Raw genomic sequence first — 20,637 nt, 5'->3', positions numbered from 1 at the left:
GTCAAGGAGGTCTATATAACGTCCTTGGTTCGTAAAAATGTATACGGTAACGTCCTTTATTATTATTGTACATATAACATAATGCAAACGTGTAGCTTTTTTGTGTATTTTGCTTGCAGAAAATAAAGAAATAACAGTAATAACGTTTAATAAATGTTGCTTACTGCAAGTTATGGATGATTCTTTTAGGACTTCATTGCTTTCAGGCTTAGCTTAAGGTATTTTTGCGCCCAACATCACAAAATGTGCCTGAATAAACATTGCCGGACAGCAAATGGAAACCTGGACATTGCTTAGAAAATATTTTTCATTTTTAACCTCGTATATAGTATGCACTAGGGATTTTGACCATTAAATTTTGGGGGAAAAATGCGGATTATACTCAAAGATTTACAGTATTAGAAACATATTGCAAGATTTCAAGAAAATTTATGGAGCAAGTGAGTCACGAGATAGGAGTTTCTAAATCAAGTGCTTATTGCATTTTCAAGCACTGTCATTGGAAAAAGTTACATTCCAAGAATAGTCCATGCTCTCAGTGAAGGTGATCCAGATTAAAGAGGAGTATTTTTTCACATGGTACTTGGCAAGAAGTTTAGAAGATTGTTTGGAGCAACAAGGCAACATTTAAATTAAATAGCTCAATTACCACAAATACACCAACCAAGGACCTGAAAATCTGTATGTTACAGAGGAACATCATGTTAAATTTCCAGGAGTTTTATATATATATATATATAATGTGTGTATGTGTGTGTTACTGTCTCATTCCTTGACATAATGTGATAGTTGGGCATGTCACCATCATAGGGTTTATTTCCAGTCTTCCATGAAAACATTAACTTACTTACAAACATACAGGTTAGCAACATGAAAGGCAGCAGGTGGTGCAAAATTTGTTTCATCGAATTTCAGATGACTCATATGACTCCGCCTGATTAGGGTACACCAGGCATATGCATCACAACTGTATGTGCACAACATGGTGACCTCATATCAAAATAAACAGTGCATGGCTTTGCAGGTGGAGCCCAGTTAGAATTTTCTTCAAGTCAAGTAGCCCATCCTGCTCAAAAGGTCCCTGAATAAATGTTTAAGGATGAGGAACGAAACACCTATGTTTCCTGAGGTGAATTATTCAAACCTAAAATAATCCCATCAACTCATAGCTATGAAGCTCCCCCACTACTCCTGCTTGTAATCAGAGATGCATGTTTCATTAACCACTAAGGGACATGCTCAACTGGTTACGGTCACACAACTGATAAGCAAATCTGTGCTATTGAGCAGAATAGTTGCGGTGGTTCTTATACATCAAGACAAAATATACCTGTTAACACATCCAATCTATAAAGATCAGAAGTCATGAGAGTCGCTGCCTGGTATTGCATCAGGCAGTTTATGATTATTATTATTTACATATGAAAGTGAATTATAATTACCTGCAATGTACTTATAATCTTATTTCTAATTGACAAGAAAATTATTTGTATATGCAATACTAGACACAATTTTCCTCTAATCACTATATTACAGGTTCAAACCTGAAATGTCGATTAAGTTGTCACTGATCTTTCTGCTTGCTCCACACAAACAATGAATCATTAATTATTCAAAACGCACATACAATTTTCCTATTACTAGCATAAGCATCACTAGCTACGGTCTCTTTCTCATCACTACAGTGCAGGTTTTGAATTTGAAACATCAATCAAGTTATTATTAAGTTAACCAAAACTAAATTTGTTGTAGGTGGTTTAATGGGTAACACCATGACTAATTTGCTAATTAATTTACCATTTCATTAATAGAAATTAGTCCATTGAAAAGAATCACTGAATGATCTCCTTCAAAGCTGCCATCAACAAAGAATGTTATAAGGTATTGTGTTCCTTTATGATTCATGACACTTGCATGTGTGAACAATTTTTTATTTTTTTAATCTAGTCAATAGATAGCCCTAGTGGTAAAGCTATTTTCCCCTGTACTGTGCCAAAAGCCTTTGGTGGATTTCAGCCCCCAATACATATTGCATCCCACAGAAAATGGATTACAGAATGCATTTTTGGAGCAAACTGAAGCAGTGCAACTATTGTTATTGAAATAACAATGACATTATTATTGGTATTCAAACTTGCAACAGGGTGAATACAGGGAAATATCTAAGAGTGTGCTCACAACTAATTTTCCTAGAATAATTTGTAAGTGCAAACAATAAATGACATCTTAATATTAGTACTAGCAGGCATATATATATAATTTATAATCATATGCACGTATGCATACACATATCCACAGGTATATGCACACATACACACACAAACATGCATATAATATATATATATATTCTCTTTCTCATATTTATTTATTATCAATAATAATAAAGGGTAAAATCAATTAATTTATAATTAATAATCTTACCAAGTAGGTCAGTATGTTACAAGAACCATTATCGGTAAACTTATACAAAGATTTTTATAATTATAAAAAATGATTATAATTAGGGTTTAGCAAAATTGCTTCACCACATACTGAAATTTAGAAATAGCAGTTAAATACTATTCTATGACCATAAGATATCTCCCAGACAGCTGTCTGGGAGATATGGTAGTAGAATAGTTTTTAACTGCTATTGCTAAATTTTGGTATGTGGTGAAGCAATTTTGCTAAACCCTAATTATAATTATGTTTATAATTATACAAATTTTTGTATATACACACACACATATTTTAAATACACACACAAACACATAAATGCAATTCTCCAAGATGCTTCAGCATGGAATCTTGAGCAAGTGCCTTTGACTAAACCTCAAACTGGCCAAGACCTCATGAGTGGATGTGGTAAACAGAACATGAAAGATGCACATATACATTATAGTGTTCCCTGCTTTTGGATTGGATGAGCAGTGAGGAAATTGGTAGTAGAGCTTGCAAAAGCTGTGCAAGCCAAGTAGAGAGATGCAGTTAGCAAGGTAAAAGCTGATGGTAAATTCAGCAATTGATAAATTGAGCATGGTGATAAACTGAGCAATTTATCAATTGGTGATAAATTGAGCATGAGTACATTAAGACTCAGTTCCCACCCCCTTCTGTTCAGTACAGCACTCCAAATCATAGTAGAGATGTTTGAGAACAACTGCCAATAGGGGCTCTTTTAAGCTGATGACCCAGCTCTTATAGCAGAATCAGTAGTGGAATTAGAAAAGAAATTTCAGGCATGGAAACAAAATATGAAATCAAAGAAACCCTCTCAAACTCTTAATAAGTAGAAAAGACAGAACCCTGTTACCACCAGGGAAATAAATATTCTTGCTTGATATATAGGAAAGGGGTAGGTAGGAATTGTATACAGTGTACCCAGAGTAAACTATGAATGCACACGAGGTGCAATGAGATTGGTAACAGGCTAAAAGAGAAGGTAAACATTACATGCAGCAGGTGCAGGAGTAAGTATTGCAGGAGTAGTAAGTACTAAGAGCTCTTGCAAAATAGATTCCATGCAATACCCAGAAGGCTATCAAGAAGTTGACAGTATCTGTTATCAAGGAGACCTAATTAGCAATGAGATAGTAGGTTATGGGAAAACTTAGTGACCATTGTAAGAACCAGTTGGCAATAGCTCAGGAAGCTGTTACTTCTGCTGGTAACAAAGGGTTTCTCCCTCAGTACAAAGTATGTTGCTGCATGCTAGTGAAACAGCCATAAACACAGAGAATCTGCACAGACTAGAGAAACAAGCATGCTTCATTAGACGTGTAATACGAGTGTACATGAATGAAAGAACACAATCTGTGAGAAAAAACTGAACATTAGAGGAATAAGGTGTGGGTGCAAGAGATAAAACTTGATGAGAAAATACGATGAGTATGGAGGAGGGCAGCTGTTTGAAGATGTGCCATGCACTCAGAATAGAACCTGGTGGATTTTTGTTACGTTATTTTTATTACAATTTAAAAGTAAAATATTCCCTAAAACCCAAAAATTTCTAACAAAGGAAGGTATTTTTATGGGATTCTACATGCATTGATTGATTTTTTAAAACATGGAATGGGGTGCGAATCTAAACTAGTTTATTATTTTCGTTTTGTATCTTCAAATTGTAACAAAAAAAAACAGATTCACCAAGAGTTAAATATGTGACAAGGACAGGTAGCTAACAAAAAAAAAAAAAAGGTCGAAACAGGAGGTGGTGGATATACTATTTTGAGAATTTCTCAAAATAGCTAAGATAATAGCGTTGCGATAGAAAGGAGACAAGCTGCGAGTTACTCCCCTTATTAATGAGGCTAACAGCCAGGTTTGGCACCGGATGATATTCTTTGTAATATTCGTTCCGGCTCTATTTAGACGTTTTGAGTTCAAATCCTGCCGAACTCAACATTGCCTTTCATCTATTAGGAATTCTACACATATATACTAGTTTAGTGGTGTATGATTTTTAGCATCATCTTTCAAGATTTTACCGCATCTCGAAATTTAGCATATTTTTAACCCATTCCTGTAATAGCTATGATCCTTTTTCATATACGAATACATGCTGATGTTCAGGGTACAGGCTTTGAATCACAGTTAATATACTTTACTTTCTTGAAGTAGATGAAAATACAAGCAGCCCTTACATTATTTTTAGATATAAAAGCATGCAGAGATTCTGGTCTTGACAAAAATAAATAAATAAAAACTTGAAAGGAGACAAGATTTTATCACTGCCAAAAATATAGTCCCCACCACCACCAATGCATGCATGCATACATACATACATACATACGAACACACACACATTCCTTTTGAGTTTGTTGCCCAGGCCTCTCTGATCGGATGGTTTGTCCTCCGGCTGGTGCAAACGGAAAACCCCATCTCCTCACTAGTACGTCTACCTCATACTCCATCTACCATGTGTTGTGTAGACTGGCTGAGCGCCAGCGCTTAAAGAGTAGTAATTGCTGGGTTTTCTTATTACACGGGTGAATCATTTCATGCTCTTCCTTATTATAACGATATTGGTGTATCTCGTACGAAGAGCTTTGCTTTGTCAGTTTTAAATTATAGTGAGGTGCATATTCCCAAAATGTGGGTTGCGATTGGGAAAATAAAAACGTGCAGCCCAATTTTGACTAGCTGACACACACACACACACAATATATATATATATATATATATATATATATATATATATTATATATATATATATATAAACGTAGTGACATAAAGCACGCGCTTAACACAATTGCTGAAAGATTGTCAGGCGCACATGTGTCATAGTGACATTGAAGAATGCAGAGAGAAAGAAAAGTGTTTACAGACGACAGGTAGAGAATTTTCAGAGACAAAGCAGCAAATATGACCAAATCGTTGTAGTTTATGCTTTTATCTGATGATGGTGGTGGTGGTGTTGTCTAGCCCAAGGCTTTGTATTCTAAGTCTATTAACATCTAGAATGTGATTTTTAAGGATATTAAAACTACCCTTAATAATTGATTGGATCAGAGATGAAGTTGACATAGGAACGATTCGAACTTGAAACGTAAAAGACCAGTAATTAAACACAGGAAGGTATTTTGTCCGATGTTTAAACAATTTCGCCAATCCACCGCTGATTGGTCAGATGTATTAATTAAAGGCGTTCTAGTTGTGACCATCTCGTCTCTTATTTATTATTTTTCCTTTTCCGTGGAGTTTTCGGAATAAGCAACCCACCACCCCATCCCCGTAATGAAAACAGAATTCGTGATTAAAAGAAAGAAAAAAAAAAGAATCACAATCGAAAAAGTTACAATCAGTGATGTGCTCCAAAACAGAAATGATGAGAAATGAGAAAAATATTTCAAAAAAAAAAAAAGAAAAAAAAAATGTCGCAGAAGCTTAATTTCTGCTGCTTAAATCACTGAAATCCAAAGTTACGGGGGTGTGTTTATTCTGAAATTCAGCAGACAGCGAACTACATTATTAAATGTTTCATTGCTTTTTCTAAGACAATAGAATGTCATTTAAGAGGGATTTGGCTGCTGTCGAGCAAGAAATAGCGATAGATAAGAACTGCCAATTATTGTTGATATTGTTAAATGCCAACACATAGCTAGGCACTTACAAGCACCTTAGACTTGCCCGAGACGATAAACACGTCACTCGCAATATCTAATTTCGCGTATATCATTTGTATTTAGCTGTAAGAATTATTATGGTAACGAACGAATTCACACACACACCAGATCGACAACGGGCCCAACTAGTGGTTTTATACTATAGAATTTGATGATCTAACCCTCCAGCATCTTTTATAACTGCTAGCAAAAGCGACCGCATTCTCTAAATTCGTATTCTACCATCTCAATAAGGGAAAGATACACTGGACCACGTAGTACAAGATATAAAACAAAAATAGCCAAGAATCAGACAAGGCTGACCTGGGGTTAGGTAACAAGTCAATGCAATAAAGAAGTGGGGTGGGGAGAGAAAATCGACCCTCAGACAAAAGATCTAGAACTACATTATCCAGTGTAAACATTCCGGTAAGGCACGATTTGATGGGGAAGGAGGCTTTGGTTGCTATTTCTAGCAAATCGAGCAACCACGTAGCGGAGTATATTCTTCATATACCCGTTCTGTCTATGATAGGTAGAAGACAGAACATGGAATTAGGAGCCTACATTTATTTCAAACCTTCCCTGCATGTATTTGTAGATACTAAGAATATATAAATACGCAATAAAATGGTGATTATGCACTCCATTTGTATCTAACATGTACACGGGGTTTCAATCATTATCTCCGATCGTCCTTAAGTGTATTCCTTCCTTATTCCTCGAAGTATATACATAGTCCTAGACTGGATTCGAACTAGGAAACTTTACTTCTATAACGATAATTTCAATTTTTCCACATCTCACTTCCCACATCCGTAATCTTTTCTTTTTCAATAAAAGTTCTGGACTTCGTGGGGGAGCATATTTTCCAAAACTCCACCGTTCTTTCTTATCCACCAAGCCACTCACCATCACCGTTAATTTAGAAATAAACGTTCCGAGTTCGAAAGAGGTATTAGAAAGACCACGAAGGCGGTGTTTGAGTTAACATTAAAGAATGGACAATGAGGGAGATGTTGGGAACCTGAAGTCAGATGGTGACCAGGGAAGATGGAAATAACTGAGTACTTAACTCTTCTTTGAGTTTCAATGCAGTTTGGGACTATGTACACATCCAGCAAATATATATCAAACCGATCGATATATTATGTGATTGTAAATATACATTGTAAAGACGCGGTTAATATCCTGGAAAATTATTTCGGTAACAACTTTTGAGAGCTCAGTACTGTAACATTTCGTCTGTTATAATTCGGTTTATATTTATGATAAATTATAGGAATATAAACTGACAATACTTGAAAGTAAAGTTGAATTCAATAGCATTTGAACTCAGAGTGTAAAATGCGTTGCTAAACACAATTAAGTATTTTGTACGCCACTCTCAGATTTTTTTTTTTTTTATTCCAGGTAAGCCTTGAAATGAAAAATTACTTAATAAAAGCAAAGCCGGACGATTAAAATAATTCACTTTACAATCACTAGGCTTCGGGTTCGATCTCTCTGATTGACATCTTATGCAAGCGTGTGTGTGTGTGTGTTATCTTAGCCTCGGGTCGGATCTAGTTTCGTAAGGGAAGTTGGGCAGACAGAAATTGTGCAGAAGTTTGCCGGGTGGAAGGCTTCCCCGCGGCCTGCGAATCACGCTCAGTATACGTTAAGGGTATACATAATTATGACCTTACTCGGCCACATATACTCCAATTCAATAAGCAGATTGACAGTCGTTCGAACTCAACACTCCATAGTCGAAAGTAACGGAAATTCATTAGATACTAAATGAATCTGCGATATAAAACTTTTGAACCAATTGTATGTGAAATTCAATGATCACTTTTATTCATTTATTTATCTATTTATACCCTTTGGCGATTCAATGTTAACTTTATACCACAAAATTAACAAATATTTTAAAGTCGCACAACAAACTCCGGGAGTCGTGGAATGTTAGAGAAGACTAAATTTAGAAAACAAACTAACTAGTAAAAATGTTCCCTTGTTCACTATAACATTAAGCAGTCAAATATAGAGATGAGAGAGAGAGCAGATATAAAATTTAGATTTTCTTTACAGCTCTCACCAAATAAAATAATCTAAACAAATTATTGCGCATGGCTGCTTAATATTATTCAAACCTCACTACGAAAAAAAAAAGTTGCCGAAAAAACTTATGGGAAAGAATAAATGTTAACGAATGCATAGGGATATCTTAATTTGGGGGAAGAAAAAAAAATCAGCTATATATATACAAGAGAGTACGTGCTATTCACGGTTATCCTAAGGCCGTTAGGTATTTAAGTGAAGTAAAATGGCTCCAACTGAGAGTCGAAACCTGATCGTAGTTTTTATTTCTCATCTTCTAACTGCTCGCTTATAAGCGTTTTTAAGACGATAACCTGTGCATGCATAGAGTTGGGGATACTTTATAAGCATGCAGAAAGAGATAGATGGCTTATTTTTTAAACCATTCGTAACAGATCTTCGGAAAATCCGCATCTATATGTGTGTAGTTGACTGTCGAAATCCAGTGACGACGTCAACTTCCTTCTTTGATAGTGAGACTTCTTAGGAATGCGAACAAACCCCACAAGCCTTATTGCAGAGGGAGCATGAATGCGAAGGTGGTGACGGTAGTAATTAGGGCAGCCATGGTTGCATCAAGTGTGCATGCATCAAGTTGGGTAAGCAATCTCTAAAACAAAAAGTGTATGTATACATACAGGCATTATATATACAAACACACACAGGTATTATATATATATATATATATATACATGCACAGATATTACACGTATACAGATATATACACATGGATATTACACACGCACACACAACGTGTGTGTGTATATATAGGGAGAATTCACAAAAAAAAACCAAGACGAAGACAGGTGGTGTAGACAACTAAAGCATTTCTATTTACTATATATATATGTATGTATGCATATTTTGTATGCCGGAGCGAAGCCGCAAGTTTTAAATTGAACGAAAAGTATTCGGGCCAGCACACACATAAAACAACTCACAATGAAGCACCTGCCTCTATCAACCTTGAATCGAGCGCCGCTGTTTATCAGTACCGAGTGGAAAGTGTTCAATGAAAACTTTCAAAATCAACACAACAAATGTCCCAGATGGACACAAAAAGAAATAATAAGAATCAAGCAGGAAGCTCACCTGGAATTTGCACATAATATGACGCAAATGCAAATAGATAAATAACAGACATACACCAGAGAAAGACATCTCTTGTCTTGCTGACTAACGCCATCTTCCCTCTCTCACTCTCACTCGCTTGCTCACACTCTCACTCATTAGCCTTCTTATTCCTCTCTCTCTCATTCACTTTTTAGTTTTCTTTCTCTTTATCTCTCAATTGCCCTCTCTCTATCTTTTAGTTATAAGCTTTCTTTTTTTCTCTCTAAATCTCTCTCTTACTCTTTAATCTTTTCCTTTTTCTTTTGCACTCTCACTTCTTTGCATTCCTTTTCTCTCTACTACTCTCTCTTTCACTCACTTGTTAGCTTTATTTATCTCACACTCATTTGATCTAGCAATGTTTATATATACACATCTAGATAATCACTCCGCTCTCTGTCTCTCTCCCTCCTTTAAAAATATATAAATATGTATCTATATATATATATATATATGGATAGCTACACATACACACGCACGGTGATTCCGTTACGTGTGTATGTATGCGCGCATATTTATAGAGGCGCATATTCATAGGGAAAGAGGGGAAACTGTGCGTGTGCCTCTCTTCCTCTCTCATGTTTGAGTGCTGAGTGAAAGAGGAGGGAAGTTTAACCGACAATATAAAACGAAGTCGAAGTGAGAACGTGCGAAGGCGGAGCAGCGAATGCAAAGGAAAGGATGTTGCCTATATGTATACATGTTGCTGAGAGAGAGAGAGACAGACAGACAGGCAGGCAGGCAGACAAAGAGGATGGAAGCTATGACGAAGAGGAGTTAAATATATAGCGAGGAATATAAAAGCGAAAAGGAAATAATAGTAAATAGAAATGCTGTTTAACCCCAAGTCCGACATGAACACGTAGCTCTATGAATCATAAGTACTGGAGCCATGCAGGTATTGTGCATGTGTAATTTTTCGGAGGGTAGCCGTGTTATTTGAGGGGAAATTAAGCTGGTGCTTCAAGTAAATCGAGCGACCACATAGAAGCTCTACAATTTGCTTGTAAATATAATTGTTGTTATTAGACTCCCTGACGACCCGGACTTATAATCATTTGTCGATGTAGCCACGAACATGCCGTTTGTATTTATTTTTATTTTGGAGTGGGGGGGGGGCACAGTACACCTATTACCACATTATCCAATGCGTCTTTTTATTTCTCAGAACTCAAAACGTAAAGACGGACGAAATGCTACTAAGCATTTTTTTTCCGGCGTGCTATAACGATTCTGTCAGTTCACCGCCTTATTGGCTCTGTATATTAAAAGTTGGCAATCTTTCGTCTCTAGTAGACCTTTCCGTCGATTTCCGTAAAAAAAAATTTTTTTTTTTACATATGGGCTTGCGGGAACTTTTGAAGTAATGAGAACGAAAGAGACTAAGAGAAAGCGATTGTATGACGAGGGAAGTTCTTTTGAAGTTACCGTGCATGTGAAGTATTGATGTACATGTGTGTGTAAAAGTTATATTAATATTGTAGAAGAGGGAGTTGTGATGATATGAGATAAGAGAGGAAGTAAAAAGTGAAAGTATCTGTTTAATGGAGAGAGAAAGAGAAAGTTTGGAAGAAGTTAAATTGGCAGAAATAAAGGAATTTATTGGTTTTATATATATACTAGCAGCATAGCCCAGCGTTGCCCGGGTATGTAAGACTAATCCCAATCTAGTTCTTTCCCTCTAGGGAAAGAAGGCGCATGTGTAGGTTGCAATGTCTTCTCTTCACTCAAATACTTCTGTGTATACGATGTTCCTAGCTGTCTCCTGATTGCAAGTTGCGAAAACTACAACAGAAAATGTGTTGCATATAAAAAGCTTAGATTCTCGACCCCATGTCGAATTTATCGATTTTTTTCAGAACTAGGGGAACTTTTCAAAATTTTCGCTGCGTTAGTTTTGAATTATGACATTGGGCTATGTGTGTGTCAAGTTACATCAAAATTGGTTGAAAGCCATGGTCAGGGTGAGGGTACAACCTGACAGACACACAGACAGACAAACTGCCGTTTATATATAGAGAGATATACGAAATGGAGGCGCAATGGCCCAGCGGTTAGGGGAGCGGACTCGCGGTTTCAATTCCCAGACCGGGCGTTGTGTGTGTTTATTGAGCGAAAACACCTAAAGTTCCACGAGGCTCCGGTAGGGGGTGGTGGCGACCCCTGTTGTACTCTTTCGCCCCAACTTTCTCTCGCGCGCTCTCTCTCTCTCTCTTCCTGTTTCTTGGGTATCGCGGCGATGGACTGGCGTCCCGTCCAGGTGGGGGGAACACATACGCCACAGAAACCGAGAAACCGGGCCCATGAGCCTAGCTAGGCTTGAAAAGGGCGCATAAATAAATAAAATATATATGAAATATTTCGCTTAGGCATTGCAAGACAAATATACGTATGCTTCAGAAAGAGGTGTTGGCTGAGCATTGAGTCGTAATATGAAAGAGAGATGACAAAATAATAAATGATTATCTTATGAGCTTCGTTAGCTTAAAGTTGTTTCTGCAGTGGTTTCATAGTTGAGTGCCTGATTAGCGACGAAGCTGTAAGGTATTAATTCAGGCACTCAACTTCTTTAATTATGACTCTTTCCACAACACTAACCCTAAAACCCTAACGCTAACCCTAAAACCCTAACCATAACACTAACCCTAAAACCCTAACGCTAACCCTAAAACCCTAACCATAACGCTAGCCCTAAAACCCTAACCATAATTCTAACCCTAACCTTAACCTAAACCGTAACCACAAGTATAGAAATGTTTTGAAATTTTTGTCCGAATCCTGATGTCCGTATTTTTCCGTATATTTAGAAAAGAAAAAATTCTTTAAAAAAATTTTACAAAGATTTTTGGAAATTTTTTTCAGAATCATAATCTCCGTGTTTTTCCGCATATTTTGGAGAAAAAAAAATTCTGAATAAAGTTTAAAATGAAGGAAATGGGGGTGGGGTGGTATTTTAGAAATGTCGATTTCTGCCAATTTTTTTGCAGATTCGTATTCCCCGTAGCCGAAAAGGGGTGGGGGTTGTGTGGAAAAGAAAACGTTTTTAAAAAGGGTGGTTTTTGTGGGGGATGGGCGGAAGTCTAGCCCCAAGAGTTTCATAAGCATGCATGAAACCCTCGGTCCTTGATTCACTTTATAACTTCTGCAAATGTATGTATGTACATACATATGGTGTGTGTGTGTGTGTGTAGAAAGCTTTACTATCGGGTGTTTGCACAGTTGTTAAATTTAATTAGACATTCTTTCGGTCTCTGATCACAAACTGAAAGTAGATGTAGAAATATTGAAGCTATTCGGCAATGTCCAGACGCCCCACCCTCTTTTCTTTTTTAAAAAAATATATATAATAAACAAATAAGATAAAAATTGTTTGGATTCCAATATTTTCTACAACGGATATTACAATTTTGCAAAAAGGAAAAAAAATACTTTTCATATATTTAATTTCCAGCTCAAACTTGCACGCACACACACTCGCACAATTTTATTTTTAACTTTTATAGTTTTTTTTTTTTGTACGTGAGGAATTTTACATTTAAAAACTTTCTATCTTTTACCTATTTTGGTCATTAAGCTAGAGCCATCCTGGAGTTCTGCTTTGGAGGGTTCAGTTGAATAAACCGACCTCGGTACTTAATTTCTTTTGTATTTCAAGTCTAGTACTTATTCTATTGGTTCTCTTTTGCCGAACTGCTAAGTTACGGGGACATAGAAGCGCCAACACCGGTTGCCAATCAATGGTAGGACACACATACATACATATACATATTATAAGAAATGGAAAACAAAATGAATTGAACAATTATAAATTTAAATATTTTATACAAACAAATGACACATCTCATGAATTACAGCTGTTTCCGCTTCATTAATAAAACGAAGTTTTTCAAGAACAATCAAATCCGTTTAAATATGTAATGATGCTTCATCAGATAGACATATAGAGATTTTAGAACTGGCTATTTAACATCACTTAGGTGAATTTTACACCTAGCTAAATTGTTATATATATATATATATGTGTGTGTGTATGTTTACGATGGGCTTCTTTCGGTTTCCGTCTACCATCATATCTTTCTCTCATATCTTTCTCTCTTTTTCTCTCTCTCTCTCTCTCTCTCTCTCTCTCTCACACACACACACACACACACACACATATATATATATACATATGAGGGGGAGTGCATGTGCGTGTATCTATATCTTTAGCAGTATCTATATTTCACCTTAACCCATTTATGTCATAATATCACTCCAATTATGAATTTTTTTCCATTTGCTTTTCATCGTATCTTCTGCTAAAATGCCTAGCACCAAAAAATATTTTCGTTATATTTACTGGGAGCAGTGAATTGACAGAATCCATAGGGCATCGGATAAAATGCCTAGAGGTGTTTGATAATGATCCTTCTTGCTCTGAATTCAAATCTCGTCGAGGCCTTCTCGAAGTTCGACAAAATAATATACAAAGTAAGTTCCAGAGGTTTTTTACACTGTTTTCAGGAGGAACATTTATTTATTTCAAAGAGGTACAAAATTCTAACCTCCTTTAAAGTTGGATACTCTGACTTCAATGCGCTTGTTGTAGCGGTCCGACCACTTCGTACAGGTCCCATGGAAGTCATTCATAGTGAAGGTGTCCAGGACCCTTATCTCAACCCACTTCATTTTCTCAATGTCTTCAAAACGACTGCTCCTGTGGTTCTTCTTCAGCTTGGAAAAGAACCAAAAGTCACGGGAAGCAAGATCTGGAACTGTAGGGGAGGTGAGGGAGAGTTTTGATGCCCATCTCTGTCAAGTAGCTGGTTACCAGGATGCTCGTCACTGACCACCATGGGAGCAAACTTTACACAAATTTTCTGCATGATCAAACCTTCGTAGCGGCACAAGCAGTCAGCGCCATATTGGATGAGATCTCGCGGCAGCCATTGCCATCTCCAAGGCTGGAGCGAGACCTCACCTGCATCCATTTGCCATGGAAAAACTCTATATAAAGGGAAAACCCGATTCAAATCTCTTTTTTTGGGCGCCACTTTGTGAACACCACCACTGGCTGGACTTGTCTATATGTTGTACCTCCAGAGGCAATGCGCCCGCACTAACGGAGCTGCTACACAACGTACACAGCTTAAGATGGTAGCTGAGAGCAGCACGCTTCACCTATCTTGTAAAACCTGTAAATAAACTAGTTTAAATAGCATTTGTACTTGAAGTCTTCTCTCTTTGCCTGCCGGAAGCCTGAACTACACGAAGAACAAAAAGATGATGGAAGAAGACGATATTTTTCCGATCTCGTAAACCTTGGCTTCCGTTATACCTTCATGAATAGTTCTCTGCACAGTTGCCACACTAACTCCAGACTATATTCTTATTGGTTTCATAGATACTCAATGGTCTTCACCCCAAAAAGTACAAATTTTCTCAACCAGCTCTATCATTCTGACGTCCTTCTCCTTCACACACCTCTCATCGTCTCTCACGCCTTCACTATCGTTCTTGAGCCTCTTGTACCTGCGAAAAAAATCAATCCATAAACAGTGTAAAGCATTTCATAAGTTTCTGTAGAGTTTCTACCCAGTTTACTGCTGATTTCTCAATAGCTCGATGTAGGTGTTCTCTTTTTCGCTGATCTTTAGTTTTATGTTAGCATCCGCTGGGCAGCTGATTTCCACAACTGTACACGATTTCTCTCCTCTATCCCAAATCATTATTTCGGGTCTGTTGTGTTTACATTCTATTGAGGTTTTCACCGTGACATTTCACCAGTACTTCATGTGTGTGTGTGTATGGATATGTATGCATATATATATATATATAAAGTTTTGCGTAATAAGATAAAAAACCAATGCTGTGTAGATATTAGAGCATTTATAGATAGAAGGTCTTACAGCTGTTTCTAGGATATTTATTACATATATCCCTTCACCTTTCTCTCTCTCTCTCTCTCTCTCTATATATTATATATATATATATATATAGAAAGAGAGAGAGAGAAGTTATTCCGTACGGGTAGAAATATAGAAGAAACAGAAGTCGAAAATGCACTGAGAATAGTTATATATTTTTGATTATTATATTTAAAGATCTAACCGGTTTCACAGTTAACACTGATTTTCAAAAAAGTTGAAACAGAAAGACGTGGCTTATGTCGCAGCTGTCTTGCTTCTAACTAGTGTTTGAAGCTGGCCCTATTTTTATGGGTAGTTCATGGCTCAAATAAGGATACGTTTTGAACAGGACTTCATTGCTGGCGGATAGACACATGACTGGTCAAAGAAACTTTCATAGATTCCCCCGCTAAATATATAGATACACACACATACATATATGATCCCATATATATATATATATATATTATATATATATATATATATATATATATGTAAATGTAAAAAAATACAAACTGGGACAAGAACGTAAAACATTTAGGAGACGATACTAAAAACACGATACTAAAATTCGAAGCCTTCAATCTTCAGTCAAGAACCGGATCATCCTCGCAATTTCGGCTGATATATATATAGGTATGTATGCATGTATGCATATATATATATGCATGTGTGTATGTATGTATATATTAAGAATGTGTTTGTGTGTGCATGTATATGTGTGTGTGCATGTGTATATGCGTGTGGAAACGTGTTTGTATACATGTGTATATATGTGTATGTTTATGTGTGTGTTTGTATGTTTGTAATAGCCTTCCCCTTTTCTTTTCCCGAAAGCATATAGTAATACTTCACGTTACGAGACCCGGTTTAGGAGTTTTATTTTATAATAATTTTTTTAAGTACAAGATCCAAATTCTGCGTGTTACCGAGAAATTTATAGAGACGAACAAAAGCTTCTTCTAAGCAAACAACTCTAGACTTCTTTTTTAAAAAGAAATCTACAAGTCCGTCTACGAGTGCTTGTGAATCGATGATCGCGTCCACAAGAGATGGTGTGCGCAAGTCTAGTGCGAGTGAAAGTGGTGCAGAAAATGATTATAATAATATTTTTTATTATAAATGATCAAAATGACTGATTGTTAGTAAGGAAAGACACACAATTAAGAAAGAAGAAAGCAAAGGACCACTGATGAGGTCACAGAAGTGTGACGAAAGAACTCTGGCCGAAATACGATAATGTAAAAAGTAAAATAAAGCTGAAGCAAATTAACACCAAATATATAGTGCGTGTGTTTTTATTGGCTACACTGGCAACATGACCGTCTCCAAATACAACAAGATCTTGTCATTCTTTTTACTTTACATAAAATATTCTTTACATTCTACGATTGTTTTATTGCTATTTATTTACGTGTATTATAAGTTTTATAGGTAAAATATTTTTCCGGGAACGAATTACGATTTATAACAATGCTACTATGGGAAATTATCGCTCTGCTTTACGAGTGAGCTCCGGGAACAAATTAACTCGTATATCAAGACATTGCTGTATTAGTATTTTTAAATTTTCTTCTCACAGCTAAGGCTTTCTAATATTTAAGTATTGGGATCTTTTCGGTTTGAAAGGCAGTTTTTTCTAGCAGTGTCATATGAAATTGTCACCCATAATTATGACCCTAGTATCGATCTATTGTACTTCAATCTGTTTTAGGGTTAGGGTTAGTTAGGGTTAGGGGTGCGGGAGGGGTATCTTTTTTTCTTCACAAATGTAAATAAACCCAATTTGTTTCTTAAACGAGGGAATATTCATACGGCACAGAATGTTTTCAACTCAATAGACGTCATTGATTGGTTGAAATTGCAGCAATTGAAGAAAAAAAAACAACAAATATCTTACAAACGATAGAATTTTCTCAATAAAGCCAAGAGAAAAAGATGTTTTATAAACACATTCTACATGTATACGAAGTTTAAAAGTGTTTAGTTACGTGGAAATTATTTTTAAAAAGTGCCGTTCAAACCGAAAAGATCCAAGTATTGTAAGGCGGCGAGCTGGCAGAATCGTTAGCACGGTGGGCAAAATCCTTATCGACATTTCGTCCGTCATTACGTTCTGAGTTCAAATTCTGCTGAGGTCGACTTTGCCTTCCATCTTTTCGAGGTCGATAAAATGAGTACCGGTTGAGCACCGGGGTCGATATAATTGACTAGCACCGGGGTCGATATAACTGACTAGCACCCACCTGTCAAAACTGCTGGCTTCGTGCCAAAATTTGAAACCAATATTTAAGTATTGTGTTTAAAATGTGTGTGTATGTGTATATGTGCGTGTATACGTGCATGTATACATATACATACTCACAAAGAGCTACACACATACACGTACATATACATGTCTGAGTGGAGTGAGAAAGGGAAGTGAGGGAGAGAAAGGGAGATATATATATATATATATATATATATAAAGAAAGACAGAAAAAGAGAGAGAGACCGTACGTGTGTGTGTGTGTTAATGATTCTTTGTTTTAAACTGTTAAGCCTGAAAGGTTAGACGGTAATAAAAGGAGGGAAAATGATTTTCGTTGAAATAAGCGCATTGTTGTTTCAGCAATACTTATAACGTGGGAGCGTTTGACTTACTATAAATAGCAGCCAACTCTGTCTCATTTCACACCCTTCAGTTTTTAAAAAACAGACAGTGGATAAAATAAACATAAAATATAAGCTACGCTAGAAGCAAAAATGGCGGGATGGACTGGTCTAAAGTTAACTTTGATAACGGTTAAACTGGGACTGAACAATAACAACAATGAGGCGCCTTCATCGGGTCGTTTATATTATTAGAAATGACAGCCAAATCTCCTTTGAATAATATTCTTGCATATCAAATGTAAAAGAGGAAGAACGTAACGAACAATCTAGTCTTAGATATATAAAAAGATTGGATGGTTCTTAGTTCGAACACCTATGAATATAGGTACACTTGATCAGGGGAAAACGACAAATACAGCAGACTTGTGGCCAAAGGCATTACAACCATGGCCTTCCTGTAGCTGTAGAGACTTATTCGACTGCATTATCTGATAAAGAAAATAGATTTTAATAAGGAAAATATGCATTTGTCATTAGTTGTTCGGCCCTTGGTCAACTCTTACCGAGTAGACCTATGATCAAAAGCATTCCAGTCGTGACCACCTGGTTTTTTTTTGTTGTTGTTTTTTCCTATCACGTACTACTTGTCCTATGTAGCCGCCTTTTCTTCTTCTCTTACTATAATTCCATTTATATCCATCATAAGAATATTAAACGGATCTCAGTGAATGGCAGGTACTTTATCCATCCTATTGACCTGGGGACTGGAAAATGAAAGGCAAACTTAGCCATATCAGGATTTGAACTGGCAGCGTAAGAAGCCGCAACAAAATGTCGCAGGACATTCTGTTCTATTTTCTTACAATTTTTCAAACTTATCGTCTATACAAGTGTAGGCGATTGGATAGAACTTTCCAGAGTATGTCGCGACAGGTTTGACTGTCACCAATAATCTTTAGGTGTCTCGAACGCCAAATATAATAAAATTTTTATGAGTATAAGGCGGCGAGCTGACAGAATCGTTAGCACGCCGGACGAAATGCGTAGCCGTATTTCGTCTGCCGTTACGTTCTGAGTTCAAATTCCGCCGAGGTCGACTTTGCTTTTCATCCTTTCGAGGTCGATGTAATCGACTTAATCCCTTTGTCTGTCCTTGTTTGTCCCCTCTATGTTTAGCCCCTTGTGGGTAGTAAAGAACTATATAATAAAATGTTTATGAGTATTTGGTTGTAAAAGACATTTACGATCTGACAGCTCTGAGGACATCTAGTCGCGTTGCATAATATATTTGGCACTGGGTTCGATGTAATCAATTAACCCCCACCCCGTTAAATTGCAACAATCTAAAACTATTATATATTTGGCTTCTCTAACAAAACTTAGTATATGTCACGAAAAGTTTTATTTTCGAAAAGTATGTCGCAATGAGAAAAGCTCGAAAACTCTCTGAACTGTGATTTGATTTAAGCGAGATTTGGCTGATATTTCTAGCTCGATGTTCATACAGGAGGTTGTATTTTAGTGCACTATTTACGAGTGTTGTCGGGGCAAATAAGGAGATGCAGAAATGCCTAACAGCATTAAAGGCAGAGTTTTATTTTCGAAAAGTGTGTCGCAATGAGAAAAGCTCGAAAACTCTCTGAACTATGGCTTGATTTAAGCGAGATTTGGCTGATATTTCTAGCTCGATGTTCATACAGGAGGTTGTATTTTAGTGCACTATTTACGAGTGACGTCGGGGCAAATAAGGCGATGCAGAAATGCCTAAGAGCATTAAAGACAGATACAACAGCAACAAGGGTTACAGAGAGATAAGGAGTGCCTGCTGCCAACAGGAAGCGATAGGAGGCGGCGAAGGAACGACAGCAACTGGTGGTGAAACCGATTTATTAACCACAAAGATGAATATCAGAAAATGTTAAGATGTTGATGTACGAGTGCAGTGAGGAACGTGAGAGAAGTGGTATGAAGTGAGAGAAAGGTGTGAACTGTTAGCTCGGTCGTTGTCGTTGCTGAATATTACTAGGTTGTCGTTGTTGCATTTCTAGGCCATAAAGTCTGTTGATTCTCTTCCAGGCCTTTCGAGATGCGACGCATAAGATAGACGTGAAGATGTGGCGGAGTTTTGGTACATGCACACTATGTGTAACACTTCATTCTTTTTATCTCTCTCTATATAAAGCTGAAGTTGTCTGTGAGTGTGTGTGTGGAAGGTTTGGTAGCCTTCAACCTACACTATCCCTTCCGAAACCCTGCGGCGCAAGTTGACCAAAATTGAAAGTACGATAGAAGAAGGCTTGCTCTTCCTTCCGTAGAAGAAAAAAATCAAATCGGACCATGTTAACACCAAAAATTATTTACATCAAAACGGTGCTTTTTTTCTATGAAAATCCCTATTTTTTACGATTTTTTTTATTGCTGTGTCGCCATTTTTCGGTGTATTTCAACCAGGAAAATGTTCACTTAAAGAGAATAACAAGCTACATAATGCAAAATTTTTACTTTTCAAAAATTCCAATTCTAAAGGGTTGAAACAAACCCGAGCAACGCCGGGCGATACTGTTAGTCATTTTTAAATTTCTTTATTTCAGACAAAAAGAAAAAGGAGAGTGTTAATACCTTCTTTTTGATGAAATTTTGAAAACAATTATGCTGAGGGAGTGGGGTGAATTGTAATCTGTTTAAAAGTTCTGAAAAAAGAAAGAAATTCTGAAAGAATGCAAAAGAAAAAAGTTAGGGAGGTGCTAAAAAAATTTTTAAACATAGAAAGTTTGAATTAGAATCGTAAAATCATTTCAAAATACAGGAGTACGAAAAAATATTTTTAGTATGTTTTGAAACGTTTGTTTATTTTTCAATGCCAAACTAAATTT

The 20,637-nt window shown here is 36.6% G+C and overlaps 1 protein-coding gene across 6 annotated transcripts in view; it reads right to left on the bottom strand.

The window, feature by feature from the left end:
• Positions 1 to 9,412, bottom strand: part of LOC115217534 (lipase maturation factor 2) — a 101,405-nt gene extending 91,993 nt beyond the window's left edge. For 5 of the 6 annotated variants that reach the window (XR_005001241.1, XM_029787260.2, XM_029787262.2 and 2 more), the window contains exon 1: positions 9,261 to 9,354. Coding sequence is in view for 5 of the 6 variants with exons in the window: in XM_029787260.2 (XP_029643120.1) it covers positions 9,261 to 9,354 (94 nt within the window). In the remaining variant the exon portion in view is untranslated. Of the gene's footprint in view, positions 1 to 9,260 lie in introns of all 6 variants that reach the window. The other variant, XM_036507343.1, reaches the window with a different exon arrangement.
• Positions 9,413 to 20,637: the final 11,225 nt, after the last annotated feature.

Source organism: Octopus sinensis, linkage group LG11, assembly GCF_006345805.1.
Source record: "Octopus sinensis linkage group LG11, ASM634580v1, whole genome shotgun sequence".
NCBI classification, from domain to species: Eukaryota; Metazoa; Mollusca; class Cephalopoda; order Octopoda; family Octopodidae; genus Octopus; species Octopus sinensis.
The sequence above is the reverse complement of the archived record's forward strand: the minus strand, read 5'-3'. Positions and strand labels throughout refer to the sequence as shown.